The sequence below is a fragment of the Antrostomus carolinensis genome, unplaced genomic scaffold (assembly GCF_000700745.2).
Source record: "Antrostomus carolinensis isolate BGI_N321 unplaced genomic scaffold, ASM70074v2 scaffold39621, whole genome shotgun sequence".
NCBI lineage: Eukaryota > Metazoa > Chordata > Aves > Caprimulgiformes > Caprimulgidae > Antrostomus > Antrostomus carolinensis.
Genome location: NW_010292738.1, coordinates 5,379 through 28,932, shown reverse-complemented (window position 1 = coordinate 28,932; position 23,554 = coordinate 5,379). Strand labels below are relative to the sequence as shown.

At 35.2% G+C, this 23,554-nt stretch overlaps 1 protein-coding gene across 1 annotated transcript in view; it reads right to left on the bottom strand.

Moving 5' to 3' along the window:
* Window positions 1–3,663: 3,663 nt before the first annotated feature.
* The window catches only part of PNPLA4 (patatin like domain 4, phospholipase and triacylglycerol lipase), a 24,163-nt gene continuing 4,272 nt past the window's right edge, over window positions 3,664–23,554 (bottom strand). Inside the window, exons 3-8 of the mRNA XM_010177077.2 lie at window positions 20,533–20,717; window positions 16,509–16,603; window positions 16,197–16,332; window positions 12,778–12,843; window positions 6,202–6,354; window positions 3,664–4,084 (exon numbers count right to left, since the gene is read on the bottom strand). Of these exons, the coding sequence (XP_010175379.1) occupies window positions 3,953–4,084; window positions 6,202–6,354; window positions 12,778–12,843; window positions 16,197–16,332; window positions 16,509–16,603; window positions 20,533–20,717 (767 nt within the window). The 3' untranslated portion in view covers window positions 3,664–3,952. The remainder of the gene's footprint in view (window positions 4,085–6,201; window positions 6,355–12,777; window positions 12,844–16,196; window positions 16,333–16,508; window positions 16,604–20,532; window positions 20,718–23,554) is intronic.

Here is a 23,554-nt window from a genome sequence, read left to right as displayed (position 1 = left end):
AAAAAAAAAAAAAAAAAAGAAAAAAAAGTATTGTTTGCAATTATCTTCACTGCAACAACTTCTCAACAGTATCATGGTACAAAGTAGATAGGAGTTTTAGCAAGCTTCATTTCCTTCAGCCTTTTAAAATATTAATAACACTTTTTTTTTAGAAAGTTATGCAGCCAATTTTTGTAGCAAGTCTGTCAGAATATGAAATTCAGACAAGTGCAGGTTCTGCTTTCAGTCACACAAGGACTACACCTAAAAACTCTAAGAGAAGAGAAACAACAGAGTCTATTTAAGTATTTTGAAAGTTACAAATTCATATATTTCATTGTGATTTGTTTTGACAAAAGAGATCTCTAACTGATTTTAAACTCCGTTTATTTAGGACTTTTTGAAAGAGGACTCCCTACTACAGGCTTTTGTGAGAAACATAAACAAGGTGGCTAGGATCCTTTTTCAGTGGAACTGATTTATGACATTCTAACAGAAAATTCCAGCTATCAGCCAGCATAATTAGCCATGAAAGATCTGTATCAAACTGAAGAACTTGCAAAGTGGTAAAAAAACCCCTGAACTTTCTCCATTCAGAAAGGCTAATATTCACTTCTTGAAGAATACAACTACTGTTAATAGAAAACAAAGTCCTTAGGTTCTGATCTTGTTAAGATTTCTCACTGTTTCTCTTTTAAATAGAAACTATTTGATCCATAAAACCCAAAAAGTGTAATTGCCCAGTAAAACTACACATAGACGTGATTTAAAACAGAAAAAAATATTAGGTTAGGAACACAAGCAGCCGTATGCATTCCAACTAGGAAAGCTAGGACAGGGTATGAATAGGATTAGCGCTAACACAGATGAAGATGGGTAGGATACTATCTAAAAGGGAGCAGATCTTTACCCATGAAACAGACTGACCTAAGTAAAGTTATTAGCCTTCCTAACCTAGAAGCCACCTTTGCAAACATTCCTCAGTTACCCCTCATTTGTGTAGCGAATGGGAATGTCACACACACGTCACAAAACCAAAACCAATATACCCCACATCTATATCGTCCCTGTTCTAGATCTTTTTTTTTTTTTGTGTTTGGTGGGGGGGGGGGGGGGGTAGAAAGTTAAAAAAGGTATTTTATCAGGTATGGGAAATGCACTTAAAACTAGAGACTTTAAAATGAAAGTTCTGTCCAGGCTCAAACATTGAAAGAGTGAGTCAGTAAATATAGACCTAAACACAAAATCAAATTAGGAGGCTTTGAAGTTTACAAAGATAAATAGGAAGAAATCATGACCAATTCACACAATTAGAGGCTAAACCAGAAAGCAAATAGACTCATATTCAATAAGGTTATGTCTCAATTATAAAAACACTACTTTGCTTAGAAAAAATGGGTTTTCTTTAAACTTTACATCTGACATTTTCGGTGTGACACAGTGGAGGGAATGGGGGAAGGAGGAAATAAAATGGGTGATATTGACAAAACCTGAATGCTCAGAAGCAGCCTTAGTTTCTTATATGAAACAAAGAGACTGTGACTATCCTCCTGGTTTACCTTTTGCAAGTATTTCCCAAATATGTTAAGAAATATCCCTTTTTTCAAATAAGGTATTTTTCACACAAACAAGATGGAATTAAACATAGTTGGGTGAAAATAATGCATTTCTGAACGTGCTTTACTATGCTTCATTAGGACCAACCGAACAACGTAGAGAAAATAGTCTTGCATCCTTCTACTTTGGGTAGGTCACATGCAATCAAAAAATATTTATAAAAAGTGGCAGCTGAACTCTGAGTCTTCCTACGCATGCAGCAGTATCCACTCTGAACACTAGTGTTATGACCGAACAGATTTTTGTTCTCATTCAACTTTTATGCTCCAACATAAAAAAAACTCCACCTTATTTTATCACTGTGAACACTTCTACATCTTACCTCCACAGTAATGTGATTTCATTCTTCAGGAAAAATCTTGTATTACCTCATCATAAATCAATGAAGGTCAATTTCTAAAGCACTCAACATTACCTGTGGCTCTTAGGGCTCAATAAACATGACACTGCATATGTCCCTATGGGTGACATTAATACATGCTGAAAGAAGTGAGATTTTTATGGATTAAAAAGCATAGCAGACTATGACAGTGTTGATGCTCAAAAGCAGTAATTGGACTTGGCATTTAATAACCTTCTCCTTTAAAAGCAACTCAAATTCAAAACCGCATCCAGATAAGCAAGCTTTGTACAGGCTCACTAAATACATACATGACCCCGTTACTGCTCTGAACGGTAACCAATTAGAAGATGTACGCTGTTTCTGGAAGCCTGCGAATACCTCCAAACCCCTAGAACGCCAAGTGAAAAAAAAAAGAGCTGTTTCAAGTTTCCACCAGAGTGCCAAGAAAGATATTACCATTGAATCAGAGACTTCACCCATAGTAGATCAGTGTGAAAGAAGATAATTCCTTAATGGCACTACTATTTCTATTCATGCTGAAAGTTATCCTCTGTAAAAACGAGCATGCAAGTGAGCCAGGCACAGGTGTCTTGGTAGAACAAAGGTAACTTATTTCACTTTTACATACAAAAATGCTGTCCTACATATCTGGAAATCTTGCAACCTATCTTATTTTCACAGGACTTCATGCATTTAGAAAGCGTTACTGTTCTAAAATGAAACTAAGGTGCTTTACATCAACATTTTTTTTTTTTTAATTTCTTTCATGATCAAAACCTAATAAAATAATTCAATCCCTGCCACATGAATCCTAATCTTATGTAATCTACATATGAATATAGATCTGGTGGCTATGTGTTGAAGAGGCTTTAAAACAGCTATAGAAGATTTTTTTTTTTGTCATCTTCTTTCTCACCTCCCAAAACTTTCAGTTGTTTTTGAGGAATTCTATAATTTCATAGATGTTTAATTTATTCTCTTTTTTTTTTTTTTTTAATTATTAGGAAATCAACTTAAAAACACACTTAAAAAACAAACACTCTTTGCTTTTAACTAAACAGCTGTGGATTTTAGGATTTAGGCATTAAAACTGAAAATCCTGAACTTGCACTTAAGATGGTCAAAGAAAGGCGAATGGCAAAACAATGAGATATGCGAGTCTAAGTTCATTACCTGCTGACTTACTTCAACTCCTCTCCAACAGACTGAGTTTGTTTGGGTTTTTTTGCAGATAATCAGATTGTTACAATATTCCAAGAAATTTATAAATGAGCTTGACAAAAGTTTCAAGAAAATATATTTATTCAATTTTAGCAGAGGAAAAAATAAAATAAATATAACAATTTCTTACACTCTTCTTTACAAGACATTTTGACATTCAAATATTACACTTCTATTACAAATTTCAACTAGTACTTCAAATTTTAAAAGATCACATTCACTGAAAAAGGCAAGAAGTTTTAATGTTAAAAAAATATACATATATCAGAGTAAAAGAGTGCAAAAGTTTTACTTTTTATGGCTAGTGGTAGTGTTCCAAGTCCTTTAGAACAGTGCAAGTTAATGTATTTAGATGAGCAACACTGTAAGCTTCCAATTAGCATGCATAACCATGATATTAAGTGAACAATACAGATTGTAATTTTTCATGGTACAATCATGATTTGTTTCTCTACTAACATCGAAAAAGATTATTCCAAATTTCTGCAATTATGACAACCAACACGAGTTTTTTTATAAAACCCACACTCAAGTCCTCAGCTGAAGCAAAATGGACCTAAGCTTGAACCTCCTCAAAACAAGACAACTATCAGGCAAGTGCAATTCCCATTCTGACATATTCATACAGGATTTTGGAGTGCAACTGACACTTTCTCAGCAGAAGCAGATGTAATTCCATCGGGATTTTTATTTCCATAAACTGGAAGTGGGACAGCAACCCCTTAGATTCCGTAGGATGCCCATAGCTGTGTTCTGACAGTCATCAGGTTTTGTTAATTTTCTATGCAACAGCTATTCAAACCAGTTTTCTTTCAGTAAAAAACGTACAGCATCATCAAATCCATTTTGGTATAACAATTCCATTTTCTCCTGGTTTGGTGGGAACAAAGCTTGATTAAGTCTTACTAGGTTGGCCAGAGACAGCTGCAACAGAACAAGACACTATAAATTAGTTTATTATAGCAACTTGGGGGATTGGACTAGATGATCTTTGGAGGTCCCTTCCAATCCATAACATTCTGTGATTCCGTAACTTATCTAGCCTTGACTGTGTTGCTATCTGTTCTGCCATCTGTTTCCTGTAGCATATGTAAAAACAAAAGACCAGTGTAGCTATGTGTGTGTACACTATTAAATTAACCGTGTCCAGGTACACTGCCGAGAACCAAGACAAACTGTTGCAAATGGTCTGCATGGATGGTAAGAAACACACAGCCTCCGAGATAGACTGTCTGCCTGTAAAACTGCCCGAAGTTTCTGAACCATTTTAACTTCAGAAACACTCCCAGAACTGTCTGGCAGAGTGGTAGGTGACACATGCTAAGCTTGTTCAAGAAAACATTTTGACAGCTTACTAGTGCTAACCCCCCCGCCCCACCCCAAAAAAAACAACCACATTCTTGGGAACATTCCCAGGCAACGTTTAACATGGGAGTATAAATGAATGTTTAACATAGGAGTATAAACCTAGTTTGTACTACCAACAAATTAAGAACTACTCAGCATCTCAAGTGGCCATTTTGATGGTTCAAAAAGACTTCAGAATTCTCTTCTTGAATAAAGAATTGTAATTTTTTTTTACAACAAAATTAAAAATATAATTAGATTTAACAGTTTTGAACACTTAATTTACACAATTAATTTAACACTTTAGCCACATACTTTATTATACACTATTTTGCAAAACAATGTCAAAACTATCTTCATTATTTGAAGGAAGCAATTATTCAGATTCTGACACTAACACATGTAGGAGGTTCAAAGAGACAGAAAGCTGTTCATGTTCCAATCCAGATAAATGAAGACATAGAACTCTTCATCTTATACAGATCGCAATATCGTTGGGGGGGCGGGGGAGAAAGGGGGGGAAGAATAATTCTTCACAGTATTACAGCTCTAAAAGGCAAAGGTACTTCAAATGGAATAGTTAAAAATGTTACCTGAGATTCTGCACAACTCTGCACTAAAAGAAATTTAACTCTGCAATTAATTTTCTATCTCTAAACTAATCACCACCTCATTTTTCCTCCTCTAGATGCACTAGATATTAGATACAAATCACAACCAAGAAATATACAGTAAGCAATTGCATGTATTTCCAATATATATGAAAACAATAATCTCATGCTTTACGATCATTTACCAAGTACTATCATGCTTCAAATCTCTCTGTGAAACATTATAAAGATTCAGAAATCATCCAATTTAGGATTTCATTACTCAAATTAAGAAAAAAATATTAAAAACTGTCTAAAATAAACTTTTTTAAAGAACCAATTACTGCTAATCTTTATTTTTTCTTTCTAATGGAGTTTTGTTGACAGCTAGGTCTACTGCTATTCAATATTTTCTTTCACCATGTCAAAAGAAGCAATACTGCAGTTAAAGTTTGTGAGACAAAGCTTGCAAAGACAGAAATGTCAGTGATGAAAAGGAGCCCATAAAATCAGTCTAGCCTTTATTTCAATATACAGAAATGTTTCTTTAACATCTAACAAAATAATGTTTGGAAAAATGTCGTAGTTACAAATGTTCAAAATCTTAACACGAGCTCTCTTGACCAATGAGGGGATAAGTCACCATACACCATTTCAAATGTACGACAAACTTGTATTTTAAATTCAGTTAGAGAAACTAATTTCAATAAGTATGAACTGATGTTCTGGAGTTTCCCTCTTCTGAGGTATTCTACAGAAGTTTTGGGTTTTTTGTTTTTGTTTTTTTTTCTCTCTCTCTATAAACACTCTGCCTAGCCAAAGACAGCTGATACTTAAAGCAAGCCTAGATTATTTACATTAAATAGCCTGTGATAATTTGCTCCACTTTGTACTAGATCAATGCTTTTCAAGCTGACAAAATTTGTTCTACATTTTCTTTCCCTTGTGTTTAAGAAGTTTATACTCTATTTGCAAAACAGAAAATGCCAAAACATTACTTAAGTTTATACACACACAGAAAATAAACACTTAAAAATAAGCATAATCTTAACTGCTCAACTACCTTTTCTTCTTTTGAAGTTATTTAATAAACAAGCAACTCACCATTATATCCTGTTTTGCAAATTTAACATAAAGATCCACACGTCCTTTATCTTGTGGACAGATATCTAATCGACCGCTGAAAGGAGAAATCGTCACAGTTCTTCCAACAGGCAAGATAGGAAGGCCATTGGTAAGGCCGCCATCAACCCACTTCTATTGGAAAACAAAAATATTTTCAAAGTAATCTTAATACAGTATGTTTATAACTGAATACTTCATTCTTTCTGTCCCTGCCTGTTCCACTCCATCCTCGAGAAGTAACTTACAAGTCTCCTTCTCAGAATACCATGAACAAGCTTGAGCATGAGACATAAAAATCAAAGAAGTGACAATTTCCACACACAATTTACTCAATGAGCATGTGACATAATGTGTAAATATGTGTTTAATATATTTACCAAAGTACTGATAAGGCTTGTCAGTTGGTCTAATAATAAAATGCTCCCTACAGAATTTTTCTCAACACGTATGTGGAAAGAAGATAAGATTGTGAACATTATATGTGAACCATATCAGATACCGTATAGTCTTTGAAAACATTACTCTGATTCAAACTAGGAGCTGGACAATCTGTATGTACAGGTAAACTGTCTGACAAATATGATTTCTCTCTTCTTCTTCCAGAGCCTCTTGTCTTCTTACATACACCAGAAAAGAGCAATAGCTGGAAACTGGAGGGCAAAGGTGCAAAGGAGCTGAACTACAGCACATAAGAGAGAGCAGACATCAAGTCTGGTACAAGAGTTGAGTATAAGGAAGAATGAGGAAGAAAAAACAAAAGCAACCAATGAATTTCTTGCAGAACCCCAAGTATTTCTTGGTTCTATAGACAGGTGTGGTGGTTTGGGTGGATTCACCCTTTTGCTTGCAGCTTGCAGCCAAACACAGCCTGCTCTATCACCCTCCCCGGCCCCCCTCACCCAGGGAGTAGGGGAGAGAATTTGGAAAGAAGGGCAAGAACTCACGGGTTGAGATAAAAACTATTTACTAATTAAAAGAAAATGATAATGATAACAACAGTGATAACAGACTATACAAATGAGTGATATACAGTGCTCACCGCCCACTGACCAATTCCCAGCCTGTGCCAGCTAACGATCCCGCAGCCGAGACGGTCCCGAACCGAAACCCCGGAAGAGTGAGCCCGAGTCATCCCCGAGAGAATGGCCCCGTCTTCCAGTCATCTCTGGTTAATATACTGACATGACGTGATATGATATGGAATATTTCATTGGCACAACCAGATGCCAGTTTTGGGTTTTGCTCCTCACTGCGCTTCCCCCCTCCCAGTCCTGATGCAGCTGTGAAGGAGCAAAAAACACGGTGGCCTTGAAGCTGCAGCAACACAAGTACTGTTATCAAAGTTCTTCTCGTGATATGTCTGAACTGAAACACTGAAAGTAAAATACTACTCTTCTAATTACTAAAAAGAAAGAAAATTAACTCTACCCTAGCAAAACCAGGACAACAGGCTAGAGGCACAAGTCTGATCTTCACAGCCAAATTCCATCCCAGTATAAACAGGGACAGCTGTGACATCTCTTTCCAATATATTCTACACATTTGTATTACTTTCTGTGCTCACATGCAAACTCAAAACTTAACATCAGCCTGCTGGCTAGATGCATTTAGTGATATCATACATGAGGTTTGGTGATCAGACGCATCTCACTGAAGTTTACAAATGCACAGCCAAATTATTCATTCTACACTTCCTTTATTGTCAAGAGAGAGAAAAAAAAAAACCTAGCACATGATTCACCTTATCCTGAAGTAGATATTTACATCTGATTTCAATTGTGCTGAAAAAGTGCTTTCTTCTCTTCTTCTCCACTAATTATAAAGGAAACATACATTAACTATGTAGCATGCAAACTACTGCAGACACTTAAAGCTAGGTAAGCCGAAATGCTGTAAGAAACAGCATTATAAAATTCACCTCAACGTTTCTTAAGGGTTTGACCTCCACAGGGATAAACTGAATATTCCAGGATATCAGCCTCAAGTTTCATTAACACAGAACACTACAAAAAAATGGCATATTGTACTAGTGCTAATACTCTTTAGCACCACTCAGGCAGAAGACTTATTTTCTGCTGCAGGTGATACTATATGTGACTGTTATGAAATTGCAAAGTAATGCAAAGTTTCCCACAAAATTACTGAAATGCCACAGGAATTTAGTTACAAAATTAAAAACCACAAAAAAGTATACTACTAGGAAGTTATGACATCTGCATTAAACTTCAAATTGTTGGCAAGACACTAGCTTTCAATGTAGTGACTGCTATACAGGAAGCATTTTATCACGTTACAGTGTTTGTTCTTCAGAAGCCCCTGAGATTCCCTGAGGTCCATCACCCGGTTGTTCAGATCCATCTCAGCTATGTCCTTTACTGTCATTTAAAGCAAATCTCCTTTTAATTCTCTAAGTATAGATTTCTGCTGGTGCCACATTTGAGTTCATGCAACCAAAATACTTTGTTCTCACTTGTCCCTCTTTCCACGGTCAATTCTCCTATCTGGAGATACATGGATTTACTCTTTTACACATGGATATATAGCAAGCACCATTTGTGTGGGGGAAAGGTTGCTATGTCCCTCCACCCCACCCTCTTCTTCACTTTCTCAAATGAAATTTGCCATTTCACACTTCTTTTATGCTCCTGAGCTTAAAATATAAGCTACAAATATTCACATTCAATAGTCTCCATGGTCTTTGTCATCCTATTATTTAATAAAATGCTTCAGAGCTCAACTTTGATGTGAGTACCCATAAACCACCATTGAATTCCTTTACTTTCCACAAAAATCATATTTCTCAATGCTTTGGATTGTTTTGCCTTAGAAAAGGGAGTTAAAAAATTCCAAACCCATTTAAACCTGTCTTTCAGACTTCTCAAACTCCATTACACCACTGTTGAGAGAACTGTGAATAAAGCTGCAACATATCATAACATTTCTAACCCCAAGGCTTTTTTCTTTTTATGTGTCTATAAATAGTAATTTATTATTGATTAATTATGTAATGTTCCTTGGAGTACTAAGGGCTTTTTGTTGCAATTCTTACAGTGACAAGAGTCAGTCAGTCAACAGTATATTCCCTGTCTGAGCCAAGTCAAAGACATTGTAACAGACGACATGAATAGTCTTTCACAAGTCTAGCTTAGTACTTTTACCACTTAAAAGTTCACCCACTTTTAAAATTTCTGATCATTTAGTTTTTTGCCCTCTCCTCTTATGTAACTTCAATATTTATTTGAAAATCAAAACATTTTTCAAGGCAAAGGCAGTACTTTTTATTAAGCACTATCTTTTGCAGACTCCCTTACTGCTGGCTGAGGTGCTCTCTGTCAGCTTATTTTCTTTCAAGCATTTGGGAGAAACTACTTCTCAGTCAAAAATATTCTGGCTCCACAGTCCTTCATGTTGCATAGTTAAAACAAAACATTTATATGCTACAAATAGAGATCTGATGCTCCATATTATTTTAATTTCATTAACCAATTCTTGACAAATGCTTCTCAGCTTTCTCATAACTTCTAAATTAGTTTATTTTTTGTAAGTATAGCACAAAGACAGAGAAAGTTCTGAAATAATGTGTAAGGAAAACGAAACCAGACAATAAAATTGATGATGCAGGCTGGACCTAACAGAATCTACCCATTTATCAGTAGATGGTTTTTACAAAGCTGTTCTGTAACACCTGCCGTCACACAAACTACAGCCTCATCATCAGATACAGTCAACTCAATCATCTGTGGATCTTTATCTGTCTTAAAGATTAACCTTGCCAGAGATTCAGAGGACACCAAACTAACTCAAAGGTAATTTCACATGGAGCAAGTTTGCCTTGCTGTTACTGGAAGCCTAGCCAAGGGCACCTTAAATACCCAATCCAGGTTAAAAAAAAAAACAGTTGAGGCCATTGACAGACTATAAATTCTCAGGTGTTATTTTAGACTCCCTTTTCCTTCAGATTATTTTTAGGCTCACCAAACCAGAATAAAACCTACTATGGACAGATTGATGTTATGCCTATGCTACCATGCATTTTAGCTTATTCACCCCAAAAGTCTAGCCTTCAAGCATATACTACAGGTATGTTAGCTAATTCCAGGGTGAGCCAAATGCTTCCCAAAAAGCATTCTGCCTAAAAAGAAAACTAAAGTGCAATGCTGAGAACAGTTTACCCCTGTGGTTCACTCTCTACAGGCAGTATGAACAGGCTAGCAACAGGTTTGTCTGTTTTCTGATGCTACACCAGCAAAACTGAACCATATTCCCTGACGCATCATGCAACACATACCTCAGATAACATACTGAAACAAATTCCAAAAAACACCCCCCAGATGACTTGGTGATATGCATGCAGGTGACATATGTAGCCCAGAGAAGATTCAGAACAACTGTTCTGAAGCACAGATAAGGGCAGCAGACTTGGGCAGCAAACAGGGAATAAGCTCAGTTCCATGGACCATATGGCCTAAGGAACTCGTGCAAATGCACAGACAGAACTTTGGTCTGTTACAATAAAGCTTTCGGGGAACTTGGAATATGATGTTAATATGACAGGTGGCCTCACAGAGCCAAATCAATACCCAGTCCATCTTGCTGTCCTCAGTGCTTACCATGCTTGGATCATGAGGTTACCTGCCATGCATCTGGCTCTACACTGAATGCTTTAAGGCTCCTATTACTCACTCACATATCCTCATTACCCACTATTCCAAGTCATGGAAATACTATTGCAATAGAGATCCTACAGTTTTTACCCTCACCCTGCTCTCAAGTATTTTGGACTAAAGAATGGAAGTCACATGCATTTACAGGCAACAGTTTTCTAAAAAAAAAAACAAAAAAAACACAAAAAAAACCAAAAACCCAACAAAAAAACCCCCACAAAAAACACAACAACAAAAAAAACAACAAAAAACCCCCAAAAAACCACCCAAACCCCCCAAAAAACAAACAAAAAACCCCCAACCAAACAAAACAAACAAACCACAAATGCCTTGCTTTACAGAGCATGAGAAAAGTCAGTGCAGACATGCAGAACTAATCATTCCAGAAATAAAAATAAATGAATGCAATCTTCTTCTCAGAAACTGCCTTTTCTGAATCTTAAGGAGAGTAGTAAGAAGCTTTGGGATGGACAAAAAGCTTTCAAATAACAGAAGTAACAGTTTCAATGAAACATTAATTGATTTCACTTCTGAATACAAAAAAAAAAAAAAAAAAAAAAAAAAAAAAGGTGGGCAGGAACATGAGCTGTCCACTAAGAAATGGACAAGTAAGTGTTTCAGTAAATACTATAATATCCAGGTAAATCATAATAGCAGTGTTCCTCCAGTAAAATAGGCCTTAAATAAGTTTTGGACAAAACTCTGAGCCAACTTTTCAGTTTCTTAATTGAAAGAACACCATGAGAAATTTAACAAAGACACTTCCTTCCCTTTAACTAATGGCAGAATGAATTTTAAACATACATGTGTGCCCCTTGAACTGCACAAGCAACATACAAAGACTCTAATCAATAAAATTTCTAGACCCTGGGAAGCTGCAAGCAGTCTCCATTTAACTCAATCAGTCAGGCAAAACTGATTTAAACCCTTCAAATATTTTAGCTGGCATGTACTGCTGTACATGTAATTCTAAAGCTGACAAGCTTTCTGACGTAACAAACTCAAACTCCCTCTTGCTAGAGACAAATGCATATGGTTTTGTGGGGTTTTCTTGGCAGAGTGGCTGTGACGATTATAGATGTTCTAAAGGCATCATTTGGATGTGTATGAGGAAATAAAGGAGAGAGTATCACATAGTATTTATCAGAAACAAAAAAAAAGGGGCTATGTTCATGCTTCTAGTAATTACAAACAGACTAAGAGTTAAAATTATTCTTAAAATGTTAATATATTTATGCAAGAAGGACAAAAATGTTCTTGAAGCTAAACCAAGTACAGGCAACTGTAAAAAAGTTTTCTTAAGAGTTGTGTACACCCCTGAAAACTTCATAGCTGTGTGTTCCAGAGGAAAAAAAAAATGGTTATTCTTTAGTGCATGTCCAGAGGTAAGAGATTTGAAGGTACCTGGTAAGCCTGTAATTCAGTACAAACACCACCACCACATAAGAAAACACACCCATGTACCCCAGCAGTGCCCAATATGCCAAGACCTCCCTTAGCATTCCTTCCATTAAACAGAAAAGTAGAATGGTGGTTCTTTAAATCACAAAAAAATATTTCAGAGTTGGTAATATAGCTTGTTACGGGAAGCATCTTTACTAAGAAAAGCTTCTTCTCATGCTAAGTGTTAGACATGATCTTTAGGAAACAGATTCATGCTACAGAGATCATTTTAGTCTCAGCATCCACAATTTTTGAAACAACACATAAGCAAACTCATGTAATCTTTCATGGTGTTAATCTACAGTATCAGCAGGGACAGTAACTATTCTACAAAATACAGTACTGCAATTCCCACTTACCCTTCTCCTAAGATCAAATAATTACATCACAAATGAAGAATTCACTTACAAAAAAAGTTGGTAGTTAGTTAAACTTAATGAAAAATTACCTCTCCTTTATATTCAACTGGCTTAATTCCCGCATATACTGGTACAAAACTACTTGCTAGCAGGACCTGCAGAAATGAAACAAGAAAGAATAGAGAACAAAAATGAACAAAAGGCAACAAAGTAATTCTGAACCAATATATTTTTTTCATACATATGAAAAAAATTAACTATCCACATTAACTAATATAGCAGTAACCAGTCAATATATTAGTTTTACATAAAATTATTGTAATCTCAAAATCTATTCCTGTTGTGGTACGTCAAAATGTGGTTAAAACTATTTAGAAGGGGTTTGGTTTTTATGACTGGACAGTGACAACTCTCAAAACAAAATATCACAAAGTAACTCATTGATTAATATGATTCAAAAGAGTACAAACTTAGTCTTACACAATGTGAAGCAAAACTACGATTTTGCAGAAACTAAATACACATAAACAGAAAAAAAAATGCAGTAGTTATTGTCAAAGAAGTAGCTGACCCAATCATTCTGCTGGCATATTAATATAGTGTCTACTCTTCTAATAACACAGATTTTCTAAGAATTCAAAATTTCCAAAATACTATAAACAGCCTGAAAATTCACATATGCATAACTTTATCAGTATTGATACTCTGCGTTTTATATATTTAACAAATTACTACTTGTCCTATTGTAAGCCTACATTGCTGTCTACAGCAGTTCTGAATTTTTATTTATTTTTTTAGACCAGGACACATCTTCTGTCATGCGTAGATGTGCACACACACATACATTTCTATCTACTCATAGCAGTATCTATGAGAGTGTGTATGTATCTCTGTACATATGTATAGTATGCAGTATTTCAACAGAAGGGGTAGATGTGTGGATGAAGTGCTATATGTCAGAAATGCCCATATAGCTAAATACAAAGAATATGGATGCATGTGCTTGCGTGGTGGCATGACAGACAAATCTGGGGAGAAGCAGCAGGTCACAGACTAGAGTATATACTGTGTGAAAGGTGATCAGGTGCAAAAAAACCCGCAATCCATGGAGATTATGTAAGAAAACTCTTGAGCTTTTTTTGGTGTAATTGCATTTATTTTTACAACAAATTAAGCTACTTTCAGTTTTAAACATCTCTCCTGCCCTAACAAGTTTTAATTATGGCTCTATATGAAGGCTTTAACTTTCACTTCAAGAACTCTTTTCTTGCCTATTTCTCTTCCCAGTGATCTAAAGCACCAGAGATTTGTCTGAGCTCAGATTAAAACACTTTCTCTTCTTATTTTCCAAATGTGAAATTTTAGCTATTTCTCTAGCAGACAGGCATTTCCCTCACAGAAGTGCAATATAAGGTCCCCCATGAACACATTCCTCTCCAGATTTTCAAAAGACATCCTACAGGGTTCCCAAGCTCCCAACGTCAGATTCTTCTCCTGTCCAACTCCGTTCCTCCTCTCTCCTTCAGCTGCATTTCAGTAACTTTGGTCCTTCTAAACTAAGAGAAATGGGGACAAACGATTTAGTGAAAGGAAGCTGCAAAGTCTGAAGAAAGCACTTGTCCCTCCATATAAAATCACTTAGACCTCAAGAGTGAGGCAAGGAAGGACAAGTTTGAAGAATTAACTCTTTCAGTATTTCCCTAAAACTAACAGACCAGTTTGGACTCCTATTCACTGCTGCCACCCTTCCAAACTAAATACAACAGTGTTCCATGCCCTGCTCCCTCACAAACCTACAATCATGCCCCTCTTCTCCCTCACCTCCGGTTTAAGAACTGCAAGTCTAGGAACGCTGGTACATGATGACTGTCTTCACACACATAAAGACTATTGCAAAAGTGGGAAATTACGAACTGCCTTTCCACATCCACTGGGAATAATAAAAGAAAATAAGAGCTTAACATTGTAGAAACACATATTCAGTTTAGCCATTATTAATAACTTTGGAATCATAAGGTTTGTCAAGTACTGAAATCAATTGCATATGGAAGTTCAAAGAATTCTGGCAGAGGGTACAGAAGTTCTGCTGTTATAAAACACCGTCTGCCCAGCAGTACCTATCTGTGCCTCGGATATAGTTGATTATGTGTCGGAGAGGCATGATATGATTATATAACCTAACAAGCTCTACCCTCCGTGCTATCAGAGTAGCCACCAACATTCAGACCATTGTAGAAATGAAAGACGCACAGCTGAAGCCATACACAGAAACATCTATCACAAGACCATATAAGTGTATTCCAGTGACCAATTATTTGGAATTGTATTACTGTTATTCCAACCCATTCCACTGCTAGCATATGGAGCAAAAGAATAAAACAGAAATGGTTAAGTCAATGAAAGAATTTTTGAAATTCTAATAAAATACATGTATTTCCAATGCTATCTTGAAGCTTCTAATTGTATTCCAGTTAGAAGATTTCACTGCAAAAAACCATAAACCTACAGAATAATCATCCCCATGCTTGTCACTGCTGGCTACCGTAGCTAGCAGTACCACTGCAGAACGTGAGACACTTTTTAGCATAATTATCTTTGCATTATTATGTCCCATAAATTTTGAGAACTGATTGACCATGTAGAATATAACAGGGTCAAGATTTTTAAAAATGATACTTTAAAGGCAAATTTCCAATGCATACTTTGAGATTTCGTTAACAAGTGTAAATTTTTTTGTATTAATTATAAGGAATCTTATTAATTCTAAGCATCCCCAAAAATAGGGAAAGCACAAATCCCTTCTTATTCTATTTCTTCCTTTATTCTGTTATAACTTATGATGTCTTCCACTAAGATATAATCAATTACTAGAAAGAACATTTGCTTTACATGCATCTGAATTCATCCTACTATTTCATATCAGCTTATGTATACAATCCAAATTTTAAAAGCAGCATTAAAATGAAGAGATGGGCAGTAAAAGATAAGCTTTCCAGTGATAGTTAAAATACAGTTTATATATGGTACTTAACATTACACAATATCTATTCCACACAAGGACTTGTAGAAAGTGCTTGATTTTTTTTTTTTAAAGACAGGAACTTTCTTTTCTTTACTTTCTTTTATGATGAAACATAATATAAATGGTATTACTGAAGTATGAGATGCAAAAAGACTCAGCAAGTTGTTACAAAATTTGGAGACCCTCTATTTTACTTTCATCTACTGTAACTATTAGTTACCCTGGTACTTTTTAAACAGACTGCCTACAAGATAGCACTTTAGAAACAGATGAAGGAAATACAAACAAAAATAAATTTTAGCAAAGTTTGTGAAACTGCAGGATTAAATTCTGATTCGACTGTTTATGTTACCGTTGTAGCACCACTGATAGCGTAAGTGATTACCTGAGTAAAGCAGTGATTTATTGTACAGCTGATAACATACTCCTAAGCCTTGAAGAAACTCAAGCAGTTTTATTTAAAACAGCAGTATTCAACTTCATTACCTTAATGAGGTCCTCCCTGGAGGCAAAACTTGAAACCAAGTGATTTTCCCCATTTTTGGTGTTAGTGACTGACACATAGAGCCGGTTCTCAGCTATCTCATGAGCATTAGAAGGAAGAATAGACTCTATGCCTTCCCTAGAGTAAAGAAAATGCTAAACATTATTCACCATCGTTATTTAAAAACCTTGCAAATATGTTAGGGGTGAAAAAGTGCTGAGCTCCCTACAGTACAGGAAAAATATGCACATTCTCCACTTTCATTTAGAGAGCTTTACATAAAAATGATCTTATAGATGGATTAAGATAGGTACCTAAGTGTTTTCATAAAGTCATAGCCAGGTGTTACAGCACCGAAGTCCAATTTTCTGACTTCCTCTGCAAATCCATAGGCAAACTGCTTACATTCCTGAAAATTAAAATATTCACCATTAAGGATGTTTTAGTTATGGGAAGTATGTTCAACTGTGGTATCTAAAACATACTAGCAGCTGAAGTTTTAATCAAGAGAGAGGTGTAAGATACAACTAATTAAAAAATAATAATAATAAAAATAAATCCTCACAAGAATAACACTTGAACAATCAAGGAAAGTTAAAGACTATTTCTCTATGTATTATCACTGCTAAATAATCAGTTCTACGAACCATGTCATTGCAAGAATAATAATTTTTATTTCAAGTGTAAAGCCACCTTTTATTTTAAAGACTACTTTGGTACTAAAATCAGATACAATCTGATCAGATACCTTAAGATGCCCAAAAGAATTAAAATAATTAAAATTATTACAATTTCTTCTCACTAATGCAAAAACCATGTTTCTAACAAATACACGCGTGTAATGAATAAAATGCTATGGAAGCATTTAATAAATTGAATACTACGATGGATGACATAGGAAGAAAAGACAACTGCAGAAAACCACACTACAGATTCCACTGCACAGAGAACATCTTTTATGTAAGCTGAAATGCCTAGCATTAACGACTGCAGAAAAATAGCTTGAAGTGTGAGCCATAAGCACTCCAGAAGGAGAGTAAAGGAATAGGTAGCATTTATTTTTTAGCAAAAAGCTTCTGAAACAACGTATTACGATTCTGAATGCTTAAGATTCACTATTCAGTATTCATATTCCTTTTTTTATCCTTTCATGCAGACTTCTCTAATGATTTTAGGAACCTGGGAAAAAAAATAAATCCAATCTTATGCAACTTTCCGAAACTGTCACTCAATAAATACATTATACCCATATTCACCTATATAACCACACATTTACAGAGTAAAATATCTGTCCATAGAGTCTGGGGTTCCTGGCTTACTAGCTTCCTGCATGAAGAACAAATATATTGCTAGTAACAAAATAAATGACTGATGTGACTGGGGAAAGGAGAAAAGAAAAAAAAGAAAAAAAGAAAGAATAAGAAAAGAGAGAAGCAAATGTGTCCCATTGCAAAGTGTGAAGGAAGGAACAGGATTTAATGGAAGGAAAAAAGGAAAGAGGTGGGGTGAGGATTAGTACAAGACCAGGAGCGAGCTGGGGGAAGCAGTTTAACTTCCTCACATCATTTGTCTGAGCAGTCACCTAAGTGAAAGACAGAAATGTAGTTCTCACATCCACTTTCTCTATATGGCCATTGAATAAAAGTACCAAAAAAATTTGTTAAGAGGTCTATACCTGCTAAGGCAACAATCATAGTAAAGATCTGTGCTAACTAATTTCACATAGGTTAGATTCACACCTTTACCCTAGGAGGCACTTGTCATTGTCAGCTCCAAGACAATACAAATATATAAAACTAGTTATATGTAGCAAGTCTTGAATTTATTCTACATTAGGCAGTTAGGCTTCTTCTATAGTCAATCAGCTGGAAAGAGGCATGTTCAGACACCTCTCTTTCTACATAGAAAAGAAAACCAGAAACCCTACCTAGAAGCACCTCAGAACTACTATCTTTATATCTAAGATGCTTTAATAAAATGACAGAGAGCTAAAAGTAACAGGGAGCTGGATCAATCCAAACCTCAGTGAATGACAGAAAACTACTTTTCATATTACATGTACTCAGAACAGACCATACAATTCTTGCTGCCAAAAGAGACATTTTCTTACAGCAACAAATTGTTTATAATTTTACTGCTAGCAGCTTTAAAAAGTATGTCTAAATTTTAAATAGTGACTGAGGACATGTTTAGGAATTGTAACTACTTGTATTGAGTTAAGCAAACTTGACATCAAACATCATCAAGGTTCTTTTGAAATAAACAGGTACTTATCTATAATTCTATAAGCCTCCCTAGAATTCTCAAGTCCCATGCCTTTTCAACAGTGACAAAAATCCAAGATATGACTGAAAAATATTTGCAAACTGTCATATTAGAACAGTAACATTCAAAACAAGAAATCCTCAATGTTACATTCTCTTCAAGATAAGAAAGATTGTATTAGAGCTTTGAGACTAGGAGATGGAGAAAATCCTAATTATAGCTTGTCTATCATAGTAATCTCTGGGGAAAGTAATAAAAAAAATATTAACTGAAGTAAGAGTTTTATTTGTGGATATTAAATATTTCAAGTTAGGAATGTAATAAAGGTAATATAATTATCCTGATATGAAAAGTTAATTCTGTTAAGTACATGACACTGCTTTTACTTAAATTCTATGAGAATTAGGAAGAAAGAATTATTTCCCCTAAAAACAGCTCTCAATTTTCCATTTAAAAAACATAACAGAATGACAAAAAATAAATAATAAAAAAATAAAAGGACTAAGAAGTTCATGAAACATTCTTCAATTTGTATTAAAATGTCTTATTTTCAAGTTAAAATCCATCTGACTCAATGTAATATAGACTTAGTTTACACAAACATAAAATCCAGAAACTCTTCTGATATTTTTACTTCGTAAGATCTCTGTAAGTTGGACCAGGCTGGGAACAAGTGCTTATACCCAGAGCCTAGAATAAGCAGAAAAACTTCCTTGGTCTAAAAGGCTAGCTGCTGTGCTCACCATATAAGAAACTAAAGTCAGATTTATGCATTATACCAGGCAAACTTGAGGCTAAAGTACTAGTCAGAGGCTACAGAAAAGGAGTTACACCTGATCAGTAAGGTTCTCTTCACAACAAAGTGGAACTTGCTAATACCAAATCATATAAAGAATGCACCTGGGGGATAGTGGTGTGGAAAGAGGCCAGGGAAGAACTTACTGCTGCAAGCTAAGTTCCTATCCCAGCACAAACAGAAAGATCAGTGGCAAAGTGTGGTATTGGCTGGGACTGTTTGAATCAAAGTTGTAACAAGTGAGGCTTCAAGAAAGTTACCTGATGCTCACTGGACTGAAATCTAATTGTACTTAGAACTAAAAAATCTAACAGCCTTCTCCCCCCCCCCCCCCACCCCATCTAACAGCCTTCCCCCCCCCCCCCCCCCACTAATGCTGTTGATTATAATTCAATATTAAAGAAATATTAACATTTTGGCAAGGCCTAGTCCTCAACATATATTAAAGCAAAGTCACTACAGGCACTTCGGGAGGGCAAAACAGTCTTAACCCAAGGGGAAAAACAAACAAAGAACAGCTAATGCTCTCCCAGAGAACCTGTAATAGTGTAGTCATTAAATATTATTTTTCTGTCTCTACATGACACCATATCCATGGTGAGAAAAGGGTGGTATCTCTGGAGAAAAAAATAAACAAACACACATGTATGCAGCATGTCAGAACAGGACCCTGTCAGGGTTAATCCTCCCTGGCATACAGTGAGGCGGCTTCTGTTAAGTTGTGAACTGTACTCAGTCTAAAGGGGATGCACAAGCCACTTCCTGCCCTACCTAATGGAGCACAGACAGCAAGGAAGAAAATTGAGCCAATGTGTGCTGTTCTTTGACTTTATGAAGATATAGGCCATCTACCATTTTCATCTTCTTTCACAAAAGGATGAAAGGATGGTGCTCTGTATTTGCTTAACAAAGTCTACCTCTAGCCAAGAAAACAATTATTTTTTTTTTAATGTGGAGTGATTAAGTGCATATACATTTTGGTATATTAAAGTATATCTGGATGCATACAATTCAACATTCACACATATGAAGTTTATATTTACATAGCTTAAAATATCAGGTTCGTATGACAGACTTTTTCCATAAATACTTGCTTCACAAACATTTCTGCCCATGAGTCACACATTTTGTTAAACATATGCATGAGTCTTATTCCTTTACAAGAAGCAAGAAAAACAGGAACCAGAATATTTTAAAAAACTTAATGATAGATGATTATATAAAAAAAATATCCCTTTCAAATGATCATGTCCTATACCTACGAGTTTATAATTTACCTCTATATTTTCTGGTACAGCTAATAAGACAGTGGCAGCCAGGGATCCCGCAGAAGCTCCCGCAAAAGCTTTCACAACTTTCAGTAGCTTCTTACCATGCTTGTAAAAAGCAGCTGCTGCCCCCAAGTGGTAAATACCCAGAAACCCACAAGCTGCAAATGACAGATTGATATGTTTCATTTTTGCTGTGGAAATAAAGTTTCACAGTCAGAAAAAGGATCAGTTAATTTTATCTTATAATATATTATTTTGGCACAGAACACATACTATATCTCTATAACAAAAAGCAGTTTTTTGAGGAATGGCAGAAACTTTTGATTACAAAATACATCAAACAAGTAGCAGTTAGTTTAGCATCTCCAAAATTTAAAACAACTCTAAAATAATCCTTAACACAAATCCCTTTTTCGATCAAGAAATATACACACACAATGTAACTGCACACTTTCATCTAATTTGTCAAAGAAATAAAAAAAATAAAAGTAGCTATTCAAAAGTTATAAATGAATGCTTTGGAGAGCAAACACTATTAGCCACCTAGAGTAAAAATCAAATTCATTATAAAACTGCTGGCTAATGTGTCACCATATTCCTCTTACACACACACAGTCTTACATAACATAATCCTCTACGAAAGAAATTTTTTACTTCACCTTTGGAACTCATTTGCTTACTAGTATTATTAGCAATCACTAAGAGACAAATTCTTATTTAAAGTAATTTCTTACTTAAAAAAGAAAAACACATAACATATTGTTGCTACTCTTAAAACAAGAAAAAAAAAACAAAGTAAAAGACAAAGCACTACATGTATGAAAACACACAGGCTCTGAAGATGTCAAGGACAGAATTTGAAACTAACAAAAAACACAAACAGGAAGCGTAATTTCAGACTGTTGGAGTGGTTTATTAAAAAAAATAAGGCTGTACATTTTATTAGTTCTTCTGTTTCTGCAAATAACTACAATTATGAGAGCAAGACATTCCACAGATTATATAAGATATTGTATAGATTATCTTAATATTGAATTCAAAATGAACTCCTAGTACATCTGGGTACATTTCAATATGAATGGGGCTAAATAAAAAAAAAAAACAGTATACTCAGGAATATACTTGATTTTCCTGGTTAAAAATGAGATAGCTGATGAGATGTTTCTTTTTGAAATAATCTACAGACACTGAGGTATCAGTTCTGGTGAAGAGAAGCAAACATGTACAGCAACAGATTTTGGTTTAAGTTGCCTCTTCTGCTCAGAAACAGGAAGAGCAGGAAAGATGAGGATAAGAAACAGTTTTCAAAATCACTAAATAAGAAGACATGCTAAACTCAACTGCTTTACCCATAATGTGATTAAAATCAGATCACGAATGGAGTCTAACCAGGTTTACCATTTTCCTTAAAAAAAAAAACCCCAAAACCTGCTTGGTGCATCAGTCGTTCTGCTAGAACACTACACTTACCATAAGGTAGTTTATCAACTGTGCTTTATCCCCTGTAAACCGGAAATGCTTCCCTATCCACTTGTAAGCAGATATCTGTAACATATCTAACCCATCTGTACTGACAGAATGGATTTCAGGTTGGCTCTTGCTGTGGCAATATGAGAAAAAGAAATTTGCAATGAAGCAAATGAAAAGTCATGTTACTACTTTTAAAAAGAAAGAATCTCATTTAAAGAAAAAAATCACTGTACTGCATAGAAGATAAAAAAATTTACTCAAGATGAAAACAACAAACACAATTCTACTTTGATGATTTTTATTTTTTTTCATAGCATGGAAGAAAACTAAAATAGACTTTGCAGTATGCCACCATGATGTGCTTCCTTTCAGGCTAGTTAAACTCTCAGTAGTTTAACCAACTGCTGCAGCTGTTTCCATGCCTTCTACAAATTAGAAGGAAAGATGCATCTGCACCACAGGCCACTCTGACAAAAAGGAGGAGTTTTTAAAGCAACTGCATTAAGTAGGAAGAAAAGCATGCATGGAAGAATTAACTCACATTTTTGTCCAAAAGAGATTTCAGGCTAAAGACACTACTAATGTGAAACATTATATGAAATAACGACCATGTTTATGTAGTAGATTGGTCAGAAAACAAACAAGCACAGTAAGAGTTCACAAATCCCAAGAATTATGTCTAAGGGACCTATGAAATGTAACTAACACAGGTGTAAGATGATGAACTTATTTAAATAAAAACAAGCACATGTATACTTATGTGCATGTATATACACATCTTCTAAGCCTTCTACAAGGCTCATCTACAAAGCATTCTAAAAGGTATCTCTCCCTGCTAGAAAATATTTAGATCTTCACAAATAAAAAAAAAAAAAAGATTAGAACTAAAAAGAGTATCTAAAGCATAGTTACAGCAAGAAATTTTAGATTAAAGTATTTTTTAAAAAGGAGAAAAAAAAAAAACCAAACAACAAAAAAACCCAACCCTTACAAATTTAGAAGACAATCACACTTCAAAATATAAAGAACTGGCTGGTACGTTTTCTCCAAAATCAGAAGAATAGAAAAGGAGCTGAGGTGAACTAAAGAGATTATTTGAATCTCAGATCAATATGTACTGAAAAGTCAGATGTCCATGGCTTCTCTTATAAGGCTTCAGGAGGAAGCTTTATTTTCTTATATGAGCTTCAGTCCTATCTAATTATCAGATATTATGAGTAACCACAGCTCTCTCGCGTGTCTGGATACGTGGCATTCACTCTTTGATGAGAGTTAATTTCTTAACATTTAGATCCCATACTTCTCTCCCTCCTTCTTCATTCCCTGACCCAAGAGAGAGATCATTGAATGAGTATTCACATCAGTGTCTTAACTGACAAAAGGATTCAGTGAGAGACAAACTTGCAAAAAGAAAAAAGAGCACTAAGGCTGCAGGCAAAGGAATACTGTTAAAAAATGCTGCTAGTCTCACACACTGTTAAGAATAGACTACTTTCAAGTTGAAAAAGATGAAATTAATGCAATACAAAAAGCTTTTTTTTTTTTTTTTTTTTTTATA